The 13631-nt window shown below is 41.9% G+C and overlaps 1 protein-coding gene across 1 annotated transcript in view; it reads right to left on the bottom strand.

Moving 5' to 3' along the window:
• SGCZ (sarcoglycan zeta) overlaps positions 1–12733 on the bottom strand; it is a 1224523-nt gene extending 1211790 nt beyond the window's left edge. The window contains exon 1 of the mRNA XM_037831246.1: positions 12084–12733. Within this exon, the coding sequence (XP_037687174.1) occupies positions 12084–12113 (30 nt within the window). The 5' untranslated portion in view covers positions 12114–12733. The remainder of the gene's footprint in view (positions 1–12083) is intronic.
• Between the last annotated feature and the right edge of the window lie 898 nt (positions 12734–13631).

Below are 13631 nucleotides of genomic sequence, written 5' to 3'. Positions count from 1 at the left end.
AGAAAAACACTAATGTACAATTCTACAACTTGGAATGAACACAGAGTTTACAAATAAGATGGACAGTGATTCTCACAAAGCGTCAGAACACTGAGACAAAGAATGCACAAAGTTAAACAGTATGTTCACAGATGATTTTTTTTTCAATTATGGATGTCTATGAAGGTCAAATTAAAGTATAAACTTAACTATTTAATCATTTGAGATAGCATATTAGCACATACAATATAAAAGTTGAGTATGTTTTGAATTAAATGTTTCCAAAAGTTTCTGAAATCCATTTCAGGTATGTTTAAATTTGAAACAGATGTTGCAAAAAATGTTACTATTTGCAAGTGTTAAACGCTTTAAATCAGTTGTTAATATTTATTATATATTGAGTTATGATTATTTTAGTAAAAAAATTGGAACAAATATATTTATTAAACTATATATTAGTACTTAAGAAATGAAAGCATATTTGTATTATAGTTGGACTCAGAAGCACATGAAAGACCCTCAACTGCATTGCCACATGCCAAAAACTGTATCTTTCTCATTGTTATTACTAAATGCTCATAATTTCTTCCAGGAAATGGAAACCAATACCCCCTAGGATGTAGTAAAAATAAGACTTTTATCATTATGTCACAGTACTGTGCATGGATCTCCTCTTTGAACCATGAATCAGGAATGAACTTTAAGAAGCAGTGAAATGAAATAAAATATTGAAAGCCCAACTGCCTCTGCTGCCTAGAGCAATCAACTGATCAAAACATTGATTTTACAAAGTGGATTTGAAAGCATTAAAGAAAATGCTGATTAAGATGAGCTTATTTATTTTAACTTTTCCTAAAGTAATGCTACTGCTCCAGACAAAAGTAAGTGGCATTAGAAATGCAGATAGTAAAGGCCAAATCTTTGAACAATAAAAAAAATAATAAATGATATGACAGAATGTCCCAAGAACAAGTATAAGTTCTGAGAGCGTTACGTGGTAAATATCAGTCTCTTACTCTAGGAGCGTAGTGGGTTTCATTTCGTGGAAACCAGGTTCACTAGTTATTGCAGCTATTATATGCAATGGAAGTCATGCCCATAGCATGTTAACTGGATACACACAGCACGATAATTCAAACTTCCTAAACTTTGTAGCCCCTGACAAATTAAAGAAAATGCACAGAGAGTTTATAAGAGATGTCAAGTATGAAGGCATGCCCACTGACACATGAAGAAAATAATAACAAGTCTCTGTGGAAGGCTTTAATAATTTTTAATTTTTAAGTATGTATGCATTTATTTATAACCACTCATTCCTTCAGAAAGTATTTAAGAATATTGAAAAAAAAACAAAAAACAAAAAACACGATGCTAGGATTTAGGTTACAGTATAAGAATACTTGTTACAGGTAAGTCCAAAATATACTTCTAAGCTTGTTAGCAACTAGGTCAAAGGGGTCAATACAATAGGTTTTATGAGGAAACAGATTCATAAAGTTAAATATCAACCAGTTGCTTAGAAGAAGCACATTTATTCCTGGTTCTGAGATTAGACAGAACTTCTCTCTCTCATGTCTCAGAATATAATTTAATAAATCTTTGGGTCAGCATTTTTTTTCCTTGAATTCATTACCTTCTTCTGAGTTAGATTTTTGAAACCCTCAAATACTCTTAGTAGATATAGACTTGTAGAATCACAATGATAGCAATAATTTCCTATTTACAACACTGATTTATTATATCATGTTCAACAGAAAAAAAACAAAAACAGAAAAACAACTTTAGCTCATGGCAGCTGAATTGGTTCTTTTATCCAAGAAAGAATCAAAGGCTCTTTTATCTTGGTAGATAATATGAATTTCTCTGGTAATTCTAAAGAAATATGGAAATGTGAAAACAAATATGGAAATAAGTTAGATAATGATAATGTGTGGATTAGTCATTGAAGCATTACATGCCTCAAGCAAAGATGAATATAGTAGACTCTCGGCTCTCATAGATTTAAAGTTTGCATTTTTAACTATTTAAGAGTAACCCAGGATGTTCATGGCTTATAGCCATTAATAATTCTGCTGAGATACTGACAAAAGCAGGTGTGCACTGACAACGTATGTGAGCCTGGCCCACACCACCCAGGATCCAAAGCTCAAAACACTTTTGTTACGTTCTCTTCTCCATGACTTAAGCAGTCACTCTGGTAAAATTATTAAAACTATTTTTTTTTCTTTTTGAGGAAAACAGTCTCCAAAAGAATGAAAGCATCTAGCTCTGATGATGAAAGGAAAGAGATCTAAGAAAATGAGGATTCTCAGGCAGAAAATATGTTACCAAATAAATTACATACCCTCTAGTTAAACCCATAAATGTCAAGATTTGCAATGTTGGGATTTGCACATTTTCATGTGTGATTCCTAGTATAAATAAAATTTGGAAAAAATGATATAAAAATCACTTCAAGGATCAAAGCCAAATTTGTGTTACAATCACTTCTTTAATTTTATAATTCTCAAAGATTGCATTGAAAACTTTAGTTTTATTATGGATTGAATCATTGGTATTTATTTCCAGATTTCTGGGATAACATAACAGCCAAATACTTAATATTTTACTGTTGTATAATCATACAGATTTATCTTTTATATTTTAAGACTGAAACTAAATGTCCATCAAGTTGAAATGTCAAATCCATGCTTGAGGTTAAGTTCCAATTTATTGTCCTAACAAAAATCAAAATTATTTTCAATGACCTGAGAGGCAGAATAACAAGGAAGACTAGTAGTGTTAGACAAATATATATAAAATAGTGGAATTTAAAAGATTGTTTCATGGCTATGAAACTTTTCCAGTGGCCTGTATTCATGATTTATCTATCACTTTCAGTTACCTTTTATTCACAAATATCAACCAACAGTAATCTGACCCAAAATAAATGAATGGAAATGAGCATTTCAGTAAAAAATGCAAAATACAGAAAAAGTAAATACTATGACTATAGCTTAAATACAATCACTTTTGTTTGAAACAAGAATATTAGATAAATTCAGACAGAAACTCCTACCATGAGAGAAACCCCTGCTATTAGGCATTCTTCTACTCACTTCTTTGGCCTATATGTAAGAGAATAGGATTTGGAGAGAGAGGACATGGATTTGTGTCCTTACTTCAATATTTATTAATCTTGTGACCCTGGGCATTTTACTTGACTCTCTGCAACTCCATTTCGGTATCCATAAAAAGAGAATATAATACTCAGCAGATATACCTGTTGCGATGTTCCAGTGAGGAAACACATGTAAAGGAAAAAAAGAGCTATATTAACTTTATTTATCAACTAGAAAATAATTCTCTTGGAGGAAGGCACAAAAACATCACTCTGAAAAAAGTATTCAGAGACATAGACTCTTCAGGCCTAGAAAATATTTAGAGATCAATGGTTCCTCGGTCTTACATTTCTAGTAGTGGCTAGGGGTTGACTGCAGGGCCAAGGGAGAAGGGAACTGGGCAGGGCCTCCAAACCCTCTTAGATCAAAGTTGCTCCCCTTTTATCAGTTTTAGTTATTGGGGTTGTTTGAAATATTTTGTTTGAGCAGATTCTTCAACTGTGGCTAAAAGTGATTACAATAAAACCCACTAACCAAATCTAATTCCCACCCTGCAACACCACCATCACCCCAGAAACCTCAGGCAAAGAGGGATCGAGGAACATGCTCAAAGTGCCACGAATGGTTGGTGGAAATGTCAGAATTTGAACATTCCGTAAATTCGACTCCAATCAGATTCAGTGTCTCTCCACGGCACACATGAATCTCCCCAAAAGATACAGGCTGTTAGATGTGGAGTGAGAGCTTTAGGACTTTGGGGCACCCTGATTCAACTGCTTCTGAACTCCATTCGGGTGTGGGGTGGGGGTTCAATTAACATCTCAGGCTAAAGCTTCTAGCCTTGTTCCACTGATGGACATTACCACAGCAATTACAGCCTTTCTGGCTGGAAAGCTAAAATCCTTTATTTTTAAAGGTTTTGAATAACAACTTGGCTAGACCACTTTAGATAATCCATTTAATACCAACAATGCAGAATATGTGTTCAAAAATCCGGTGGGGCTGGAAGTTACAATATTTTTCAGAGACAATCTACAAAAATATTATATAGAAGCATCAAAAAATCTCTAAAGGCACTTGGTGCAATCTGTAATACTTAGGATGTAAATTTCTATAATTCTCCTTAAATCTGCTCATTCCAAAGCTGGTATAGCAATCTCTAGTCAGTTTCACTGAGGATCGATCACCCCACATTTCTAAACATTTGCCAAGGAGGCGTCTTAGAGTAAAATAAAAACTTAGGTGTTAGCACATAAAACCTACATTTATAGAAAATGAGGTAGCTCAAATTGAGTCTCCAAGAGTTTTAAAAGCTAGGAATTTTATGATAAAGCCAGCACAACTCTCAATAATTAAACTTATAGATTTTTTCTAGGAAATGTAAAAATCACTTATTTATACAATTAGCAGTTTAAACACATACACTCAAAAAGTATCAAAGATTTGAACAAAAGTAAGTGGTAATTTTCCTAGTAATTTAAAGCCATAAGCTATGCCCAATTGTATTTTAGCTGAAATACCAATACAGCATGAGAAACAACTAACTAAATAATACATAAAAGGAAGACCCAAAAACCACATGCTGACTTACGTCTTACAGAATTAAGCCATCTTGAGTAGTTACGATTTTGAGTCCATAAATTTTGAAATACTCTTTTTTTTACTGGCCTTCAGAATTTGATGTATTTTCAGTTGGTAAAGTCTGGAGATCAGCAAAGCTGTAATAGGTAGTACAGACGGCAAAATATATGCTTCCTAATGATAGCAGACCACTGAAAATTTCTAGTTATTCACTCAACTTCCCTCACATGTACTTTCCTTAATTGTCTTTCCATCAGATCATATATGCTTTCTCATCCCTCCTAACTGTATAAGGGAAGAATGTTTCACTACTGTTACTTGATGTTTATTTCAACTTCAATTAAACAAGTTGGTTGTCTGAATATTTTTTTAAAAGTCAAGGTTAACTGTTATTAAATCTTTAGCTACTGCTCTCAAAAGAGAACTGGAAAGAGAGAAGATGGCAAGAAGTTATAATTCCTTTAGATGTGAAGGAAGTCAAGTAGATCAAGATTCACAAATATGTTTCCTTATTCTAAGCCAAGAAATGAATTTATAAAGCAGAGTGCTAAAAATATGACACTTGTTGAAGAGTACTATTTTTCACTATGGAATGACTAACATAAAAAAATTCCACCTACTTACACTCTCCATAAAGCCTCCTACACTGCAGCAAGCCTTACTTTCCTGGGTTGAGCATCTAATTGATGAAATCAAAAAATAAATAAATAAACCTTTTTAGAAATATTCTATGCACCAACTCTCGCAATTGACTGCAATTGTAGACAAATGTATCATGAGGCTTGGCTTAAGACCTCAGCATTTTTTAATGAACCACTTGTTTAAACACTTATGCATTTTTTTGTTTGTTTCTTTTGCTGGATTATCATTTCTTGCCCAAAACAAAACTTTCTTAATGACCTAATTGCATTGTTCAGGGAAGTGTTTTCTCACCAATCTAGGGCAAGTTTCAAGTTCTTGGTGGATAAAATTTTGTTTAAATTAAAGAGATAAAATTAAATAACAGTGACTGCACTAAATTTAATTAACTCATACAAATACAATTATATTTATTGAAAAGTTTTTTAATGTGTTTCAGGATTAAATATGTAGTTGATAAGTTTTTCATTTTACACAATGATAATTAAGAAGATACTCCAGAAGCGTATGTTTTATGTTTTGCAAATAGTGGGAAAATTCCATTTTAACTTCTAGCCAGTCATCCCATTAAAGGAACAACTGTAACCAAACAAAATAAAAAAGCAAAAAATTGGGATTGTGTGGAGAGCCGTCTCCCGGGACGGGCATAGTGCATGCGCTGTAAACCTGCTCCAAAGTCCCCCCGCCCATCGAGTGGTGCCAAGATGGCGCCCACATCCTGCTTCCGGCTTCTGATGTATGTAACCACCCGCTGTATTCACCAATCATGCTTGTGTGCGTGGCGTTAGCCCATTGGATACACGCAAGGTTTATAAGAAAGTTCCCGGGCAAAGCTCGGGGAGACAGCCCACAAGGAGCCGTACCTGACGGCTGCATCGAGGTTGTTCTCCCCCGAGGTGTCTCGCCCCAGGTGGAACCTGTAAAGATGATGATTGCCTAGTCCCATTAAAAGTTTATCTGCTTTACCACCGCGAGTCCTGAGTGATCACAAGTGCTCCGGGTAAGACGTTGTCCGCACCCTCTCTCCCCTTATCTCTCTGGTCCCCATCGCCGGCCGACCGAGGACTCGAGGCGGGGCGGAGAAAGCGCCGGACAAGTGGTGGCCCGTACGGGGAACTTCGAACCCGCGAACTCATTCGCGTTCCCCTCGACCCGACGGAGACGTGCTCCCGGGATCCGTGGTTTGACCTCCGCGACTGATCACCGCGAGAAGGTAAGCACCCCCTTTTTTCGTGCGAGGACTAGGGCCCGTGGGCGTTCAGGTAGCCCCGGGGACTCGGAAGAGCTCTCCGAGTGATTAAGAGATAGTGCCGACTGCAAGCATGGGGCAGTCTGGGAGTTCACCCCTATTAACCCCCTTAAAGACCCTTTTGAAACAGCGGGGTATCTCAATTAAGAAAAGTTCTCTCCAACGATTCCTTGATGATGTGGCCACTTTTGCCCCCTGGTTTCCCTGCTCTGGCAGCCTCAACCTGCCCTCTTGGATGAAACTTGGCCGTGATATAGACCGAGCGCGCCAAACGGGCATTTGTCTGGACCCAGTCCTGGTCCTTATATGGGAGACTGTTAAGGGCCATATCGCTCCCTCCACATCACAGTGGAAAGGCCCTGACCCGGTGCTCGGCTGGGCCGGAGGCTCTGTTTGTGTTTTTCCCCAGGAACCAGGACGTCAACCGGTGTGGGTTCCGGAAAGACTGGTGGGAACCGTGGCATCACCTGGGGAGGCCGGGGAGCAGCTGTCAGAAACGCCAACGAATATACGGCCTGGGCCATTGGACCAAGCCTCCGACCTTCAGGGACTTGAGAACATTAGGAAATTGAAGCCTGTTAGTTTCGACCTTTCCACACTGGGCGAGACTGTAAAAAATCTGTGGGACCAAGTCACCTCTTGGTTCTCTTGGCCCAATTTGACTAATTGGATTCTCTTGATGGTGGGACTATTGGTGGGATTAGTCATTGTTAAATCTTTGCTAGAACACCTGTTTCAAGCGCGGCAGTACCGTGTTACCACTATGATGGCTATGTCCTCCACCTTTGATACCCCCAACAGCGACCATTCTGATGGCCATACCCCATCCTGGCCGCCTCGGGCGGGGCACTCGGGAGCGAGGTTTGTAGCTAAGCGCGCAGCTATGTCCCGGGTATAACGGGCGACGCCAGCAGTCATAATTTTTGTCTCAGGTAGGTCCCTAAGGCAGAGTCATAGTTGTGGCCAGACTTGACTCTAGCCAATGCATAGGGACGCCTAGTGACGCCTCCGACTCTGGTTAATGCTATCCCTGCCCCCGCCTTTGTCCCCCAGTTGCAAGGCAAAGCACTGCAGGGAGAGTCATGTTGTTTCCAGCTCACGGACTCTCCTGTCTCCATATGAGGTGAGCATTCTGGTCGGTGCTAGAGGCTCCGCCGCTAAATGGCTGAGACCTAGTCCAGACTCCCCAAAGCACCGGAACAAATTGTGAGCCATCTGGGTTCACGGGAGCACACTCATCACTGGGGACACTGGGTCGATATAAATAATAAAGGGGGAGATGTGGAGAGCCGTCTCCCGGGACGGGCATAGCGCATGCGCTGTAAACCTGCTCCAAAGTCCCCCCGCCCATTGAGTGGTGCCAAGATGGCGCCCACATCCTGCTTCCGGCTTCTGATGTATGTAACCACCCGCTGTATTCACCAATCATGCTTGTGTGCGTGGCGTTAGCCCATTGGATACACGCAAGGTTTATAAGAAAGTTCCCGGGCAAAGCTCGGGGAGACAGCCCACAAGGAGCCGTACCTGACGGCCGCATCGAGGTTGTTCTCCCCCGAGGTGTCTCGCCCCGGGTGGAACCTGTAAAGATGATGATTGCCTAGTCCCATTAAAAGTTTATCTGCTTTACCACCGCGAGTCCTGAGTGATCACAAGTGCTCCGGGTAAGACGTTGTCCGCACCCTCTCTCCCCTTATTTCTCTGGTCCCCATCGCCGGCCGACTGAGGACTCGAGGCGGGGCGGAGAGAGCGCCGGACAGGATTGGATATCACTGAAAAAATTGTACAGTGATCTTGATGTGTTTTATGTTTTGATCTCAAAGCAAATTACAATTATCCACTCATATATTCTTAACATCTGAAGGCATAATTTCTTGATTGCCAAAGTAACACAATATTTCAAAAGCTGAGTAAAATCACCAAAGTAACATGCATAACTTAAATCATAACTATTTATTCAGCCTCAATGTCTCTTATAAATAAACCTTACACAAAGCAAATTTGCAACTGTCAACTCTAAAAAATCAGTAGCACACTGTTCTAGTGCATAAGATCAGTTGTTTAAAAAGAGGGCACCTACAGAGATAAATAAAAACTAAAGTTCTTATTTTAAATATCAACTCCAAAAAGAAACACAGGAATATTCCAGGATAGAAGGTACTTTCTTTAATATTAATATTCATTAACACCCATGTTTCCAAAGCAACAACCCATATTTTGGGTTGTTTGATGTTGGGTATTCTTTAAAACAAACATAGGGGCAAAATTCAGAGTAAATTTACACATTCATTGGAAAAAGAAACAGACATCAAACAGAATAGACCAAATTCTCTGGATGAGTACTCTCTCCCTTTTCAACACTGATCTGTTTCAGCAGGAATTTGTGTCCAGAATAGAGATGAAACATGCTTGCCTTCACATTAGCAAGTTTTACACACGTAACTATATTTACTTCTCCTCCAATACATTTTAATATGCATACTGCATTTAGTTTCATGATAATCAGAGCAATGGCTTAACACTTTATTGAGGTTCATCATTAGTTTAAAAACTCGCAGAAGACAACACCATTTACTGTAGAGCATATAAAAATCAATATTCACACACCTAGTATAATATAAAAAAAAACATTTTTTTTGAAATCTCATAAAGCTAAAATAATTTGCCATGAACAAAACTAAAGAATTAGCACAATCTTTCTTTCTCAAAATCTAAGGCAAGCAGCATCACCTACTAAAGACACTGATCACCTAAAACTAGCTAAACAGTATTATTATAATATTATGCACATTTTTCAATTTATTAAATTCTAGTGAATTTTTTTCTTTTCCTGTATATATGCCTCATAAAAATTAAAGTTTTACTTTCAGTGTTGTGTCAGTGTAAGCATAGTTGGAGATAGGAAGAAAAGTTGACATGGAAATAATGCCAAAAAATAACTGCCATGAGTTTTTTCTCTTCTTCCTCCACTGAACATGGGTGGAGTGGGGTGCGGTGGGGGTTGGGGTGGGGGGGTGAGGGACACTCCAGAAAGAAGACACAAGTGAATAACTTAAAAGAACCGGAATTGACTAGAAAACCCAAACAAATGGATTCTGCTGATAAGAGGAAATCCAGACAAGTGATTTCACATTCATTACATCCATCTCTACAAAATGGAAATATTCTAAAGTGTTACGTATTTCAAATCATCAGTATTCCAAAAGTGTTGTCAAAAACTGGCAATACAAATGTACTTCCCAAACCAGAATATCTCAAACATTTTCCAATAAGGCTGGCCTACATCCTCTATTGCCACTTTGGCTCTTAATAGTAACTTGTCCCTGACAACCTCAATACATCTTGTGTCTAGCAATCCTTCGTTTCTTCCCAGTCATCGCCGATACACCCTTCACGCCTAAACCCTTCCTCTTTTCTACCCTTTGCTGCCCATCCACAAAGTCCAGCCCACTCTAGTTGTGTGTAGTAGTTCCCTGAAATTAAACTGGGATCCTCTACTCAAACTAGTCAAGTTTCCACTGTCTATTTGTGGAGTCTTCTGTTGACTTAACAGGTTGGTGGTGCCAGGGTTCATCCACCAAAAAGGATAGGTTTGTAGGAAACTTACAGCTCATCACTCAAATCATTTTCCCTTCCATTTCGCTTAAGGAAGAGCTTTCCTTTGTGCGTACCCTAGATTTAGTTGGCAGCAAAATATAACGTGTATGCTCCTCCTTGTGGGGGGGGGGGGCGGGCGGGAATACGTCACAAATGTAGTCTATGAGCTCTCAATTGCATCTCAAATAAAACCTACCCCTTCTCCCAAGAAAGTGGGTGCTTGGGAAAAGCAACAAGAAATCCTTTCAAACACAGAGGCAATGTGTCTTATCTTAGGATAGGGCAGCTATAACAGGAGACTTCAGTTCCAGGCGAAGGTCTTAATCACCAACTTAACTGGAGCATCAAATCTGCCTTCTCCCTACTTTACTTCCTCCAATAGACCAGCCTGAGATGAAGCGCCCAAGGTTTCCTAACCATCCTCCCTCCCACCCCGCCTGCCTCCGCCTGCAGGGGGCGGCCGGTCCCACCCCACCAGGAGCCACTGTCCTGTCCCTCCTTTCTCCTCCTCTGTAGTTCCCAGCGCCGGGAGAACCCGGCTCCCGGGCAAGCTCTGTGGCCAGGGCAGAGGGCAGGCTGCCGACAAAGGATTTTGCCCTTGACAGAGGATTTCTCCAGCCTGCTCAGCTTGTTGGGCAAACCCATCAGCTGACATTTCAGGGGAAACCTCTACTAGTGAAGTTTCCCTGGCGGGTGGGGGTGTCTAAAAGGTCCTCACCCGAAGAAAGAGTCCATATTGAGACTATACTTCTGAATCTCTGGTAAATAATTACAGTGATGATACTGCTAATAATAACCCTCTGAAGGAAGTTAGTAGAGTGTAGAAAACGCCTAAGGAAAAGGAAGGGAATCAAAAGAAAGGATGCTCCCAGTATCGCCCCCTTTCCCGCTTTTTCTTTTACGGCGAGCGGGACATTTGAATTATTTTTGTGGCTTGTTGCTTTTTTTTATTTTTTTTATTTTAACGGGAACTGGAAGCAGCGGTGCCCGCAAGCAGAGAGGGGCCAATCTCCAGCCTGGGCGCTCCGGCCCGGCGACCCCTCGCGCGGAGCCGGGGCAGGGAAGGACGAGGCACCGCGCGGACACTCGCCAGAGCGGCGGGGGCGCCTCGCGGGGCCGGGGCGGCGCGCGGTTCCAATGGCGGGGGAGGGGTCCCGGAGCCTCCCCACTCGCCGCCCCCCGCGTCCCCCCAACTCAGACCCGCGCCATCGCTGCGTGTCGAGAACAGGGACGTCCGCGGCGCGGGAGCCGCCCGGCCAGCGGGGAAACCTCGCCCAGTTCCCTTCACGGGCGGCGGGACCCCGGCAGAACGCGAGTTCGCGCCCCGCGCAAGGCACCTGTGGGTGAAATCCCGTCAGCGGTCGGGGAGGGGGAAGGGTCTCGTTAAGTGCCGGGATATAAACGAGCCTCCTCAGCAGAAGCGTTTGAAACTCGAATCTCCGAGCGGAAATGGGCTGCCCGCGTGTCGGGCGGGGGAAAAAGCCGGCTCCGCGCGGGGGAGAGGAGGCGAAGTGGCCGCGCGGCTCCGGCAACTTTGCTGGGAAACCCGGGCGACCAGCGGGCGGAGACTGTGGTGCCGCTGCCGCCGCCGCTTCCCCGGGCAAAATTAACCGGCTCTCGGCGCCGGCTTTTGAACCCAAAGTGCTGCTGTAACTGACGAGGAGGAGGAGGAGGACAGGGCGACTGTCGTCAGGGGCGCAGGCAGGGAGGGGCCCCCGGCCCGAGAGTGCAAGGCGAGCTCCAGAAAGCCGCCCTCCGCGTCCTCGGCCCTAGACAGGGCGCCTGCGCCCGGGTACGTTCACCCCAAGTGCCCACCGCCGTCCCACCCGGCCCCCAACTATCCCAGCGGCGCGAGGAAGAGGCAGCGAAAAAAAGAAGAGGAGAGAGCGAGGGACCAAGAGCAAGAAAGGAAAGAACGACGCCGGGAGAGGATCACGTACCTTGAGCTCCAGGTTTGTTGATCTGTCCATGGAGCGAAACTGAAGGAAGTGGAGAGGAACCGGGCAAGTTGTACCCCAAACCGACCTAGTCTTTTAGTTTCCAGCCTAAACTCAGCTTTATCCTCCTCCAAGCCCTGGCAGCTTCTCTCAGTCTCATTCTCCGTGATCACGCCGCCTCCACCGGTTAAAAATAATATAAATAAATAAATAATAATTATAATTCACTTTGTTTTACTTCCTCAAAGATTTAGTGACAGGTTATCTTTCCCGCTGTGCAACACAGCTCAGTCGTCTCAAGTAGGAAAAAAAAAAAAATCCACTCTCTTTAAGATTATTTCTTCTTCTGCAATAAGCTTAGAAACCAGCGAATTGCTGCATCCCAAGAAAAAAAGCTGCTTCCCTGGACAGCATCATGCGGCAAATTTCAAGCAAATGTGTTCAAACTGAAGAGAAGAGTATATGATAAAAGCCTTTCTCCGTCAGGCTCACTCTGGTAGCTAATTTAGCACACTGTGAGTCCCAGCCATTAGCAATGATCAATTTCTCCGGCAAGATAACCGAATCCCCGAAGTCCAGAATAGACTTAAAAAATGCCTTGCCGCTAAGAGGTATTCTCTCAGTGGGGAAAAAGAAGATAATAAAGTCTGAACGGAATGTTCTGCTTTGAAGGTTATGCTGAAAGAGTTGAGAGAATAGGAGGTGGGGATCCTACAAAGGCGAGAAACGGGAGGAGGGGGGCGGGGAAAAGAGAGAGGGAGAGAAAAATTTTCCTCCCGCTTTGCTGTTTTACTGGCCTTCACCACCAGGTGACTGACTTCACTTCTCTCTTCCCACAGCCAGAACTAAGGGGATTTCTCGCATCTGTCAAAAAGCAACATTTCCTCTCCAGACAAACACTATCCCTGGGTCTTAAAGACGGCTCTCTGCCCAGAATCCGCTAGGTGACATGCATTTTAATTCATTTCATAAGGTCCCTCATTTTGTTCTTATAGATCTGGGAGGAACATGCTTATCTGAATCGTGTATTCACTTTAGATCTCTGCTGCTTCAGTATCAGGGGTTTTTTTTTTGTTTGTTTGTTTTTAACTTAAAGACTTTTAAAGAAAGTGATAAATAGAAATATTAAAGGAAATTTCTTGCAATGATATTTCTTATCCCTTTTTTATTGGAAAGTTGTTCTTTAAATAGAATTTGACAGATCAGTGGATTTCATTTGTAGGGTGTAGATTTGGGGAAAGTGCTTCATTTTCTTCATTTAAATGTCTAGTATGACTTTTGAGGGATTTAAACAGCTTTTCATGTTTTATTATGGAACATAAACTACTGAGACACAAAGATGTTTTCAGGTTCAGCAAACGAGCTGTACAAGTAATCACTTTGTTTCTAAAAGACATCCATTTGTTCGTTTGTTTGTTTTGGTAGTTAGTTGTGCACAGTCTGGTCTCCTGGTCTCCCTGTCTAACTTTATCTTTGACCTTCTCACTCACTGTGCTCCAGCTAACCTGCCATTTCTCCTGCTACCAGCTCTTTCTGCAACCTTTGGGTCTT

The sequence above is a fragment of the Choloepus didactylus genome, chromosome 3, assembly GCF_015220235.1.
Source record: "Choloepus didactylus isolate mChoDid1 chromosome 3, mChoDid1.pri, whole genome shotgun sequence".
Classification (NCBI taxonomy): Eukaryota; Metazoa; Chordata; class Mammalia; order Pilosa; family Megalonychidae; genus Choloepus; species Choloepus didactylus.
This window is presented reverse-complemented; position numbering and strand designations above follow the sequence as displayed.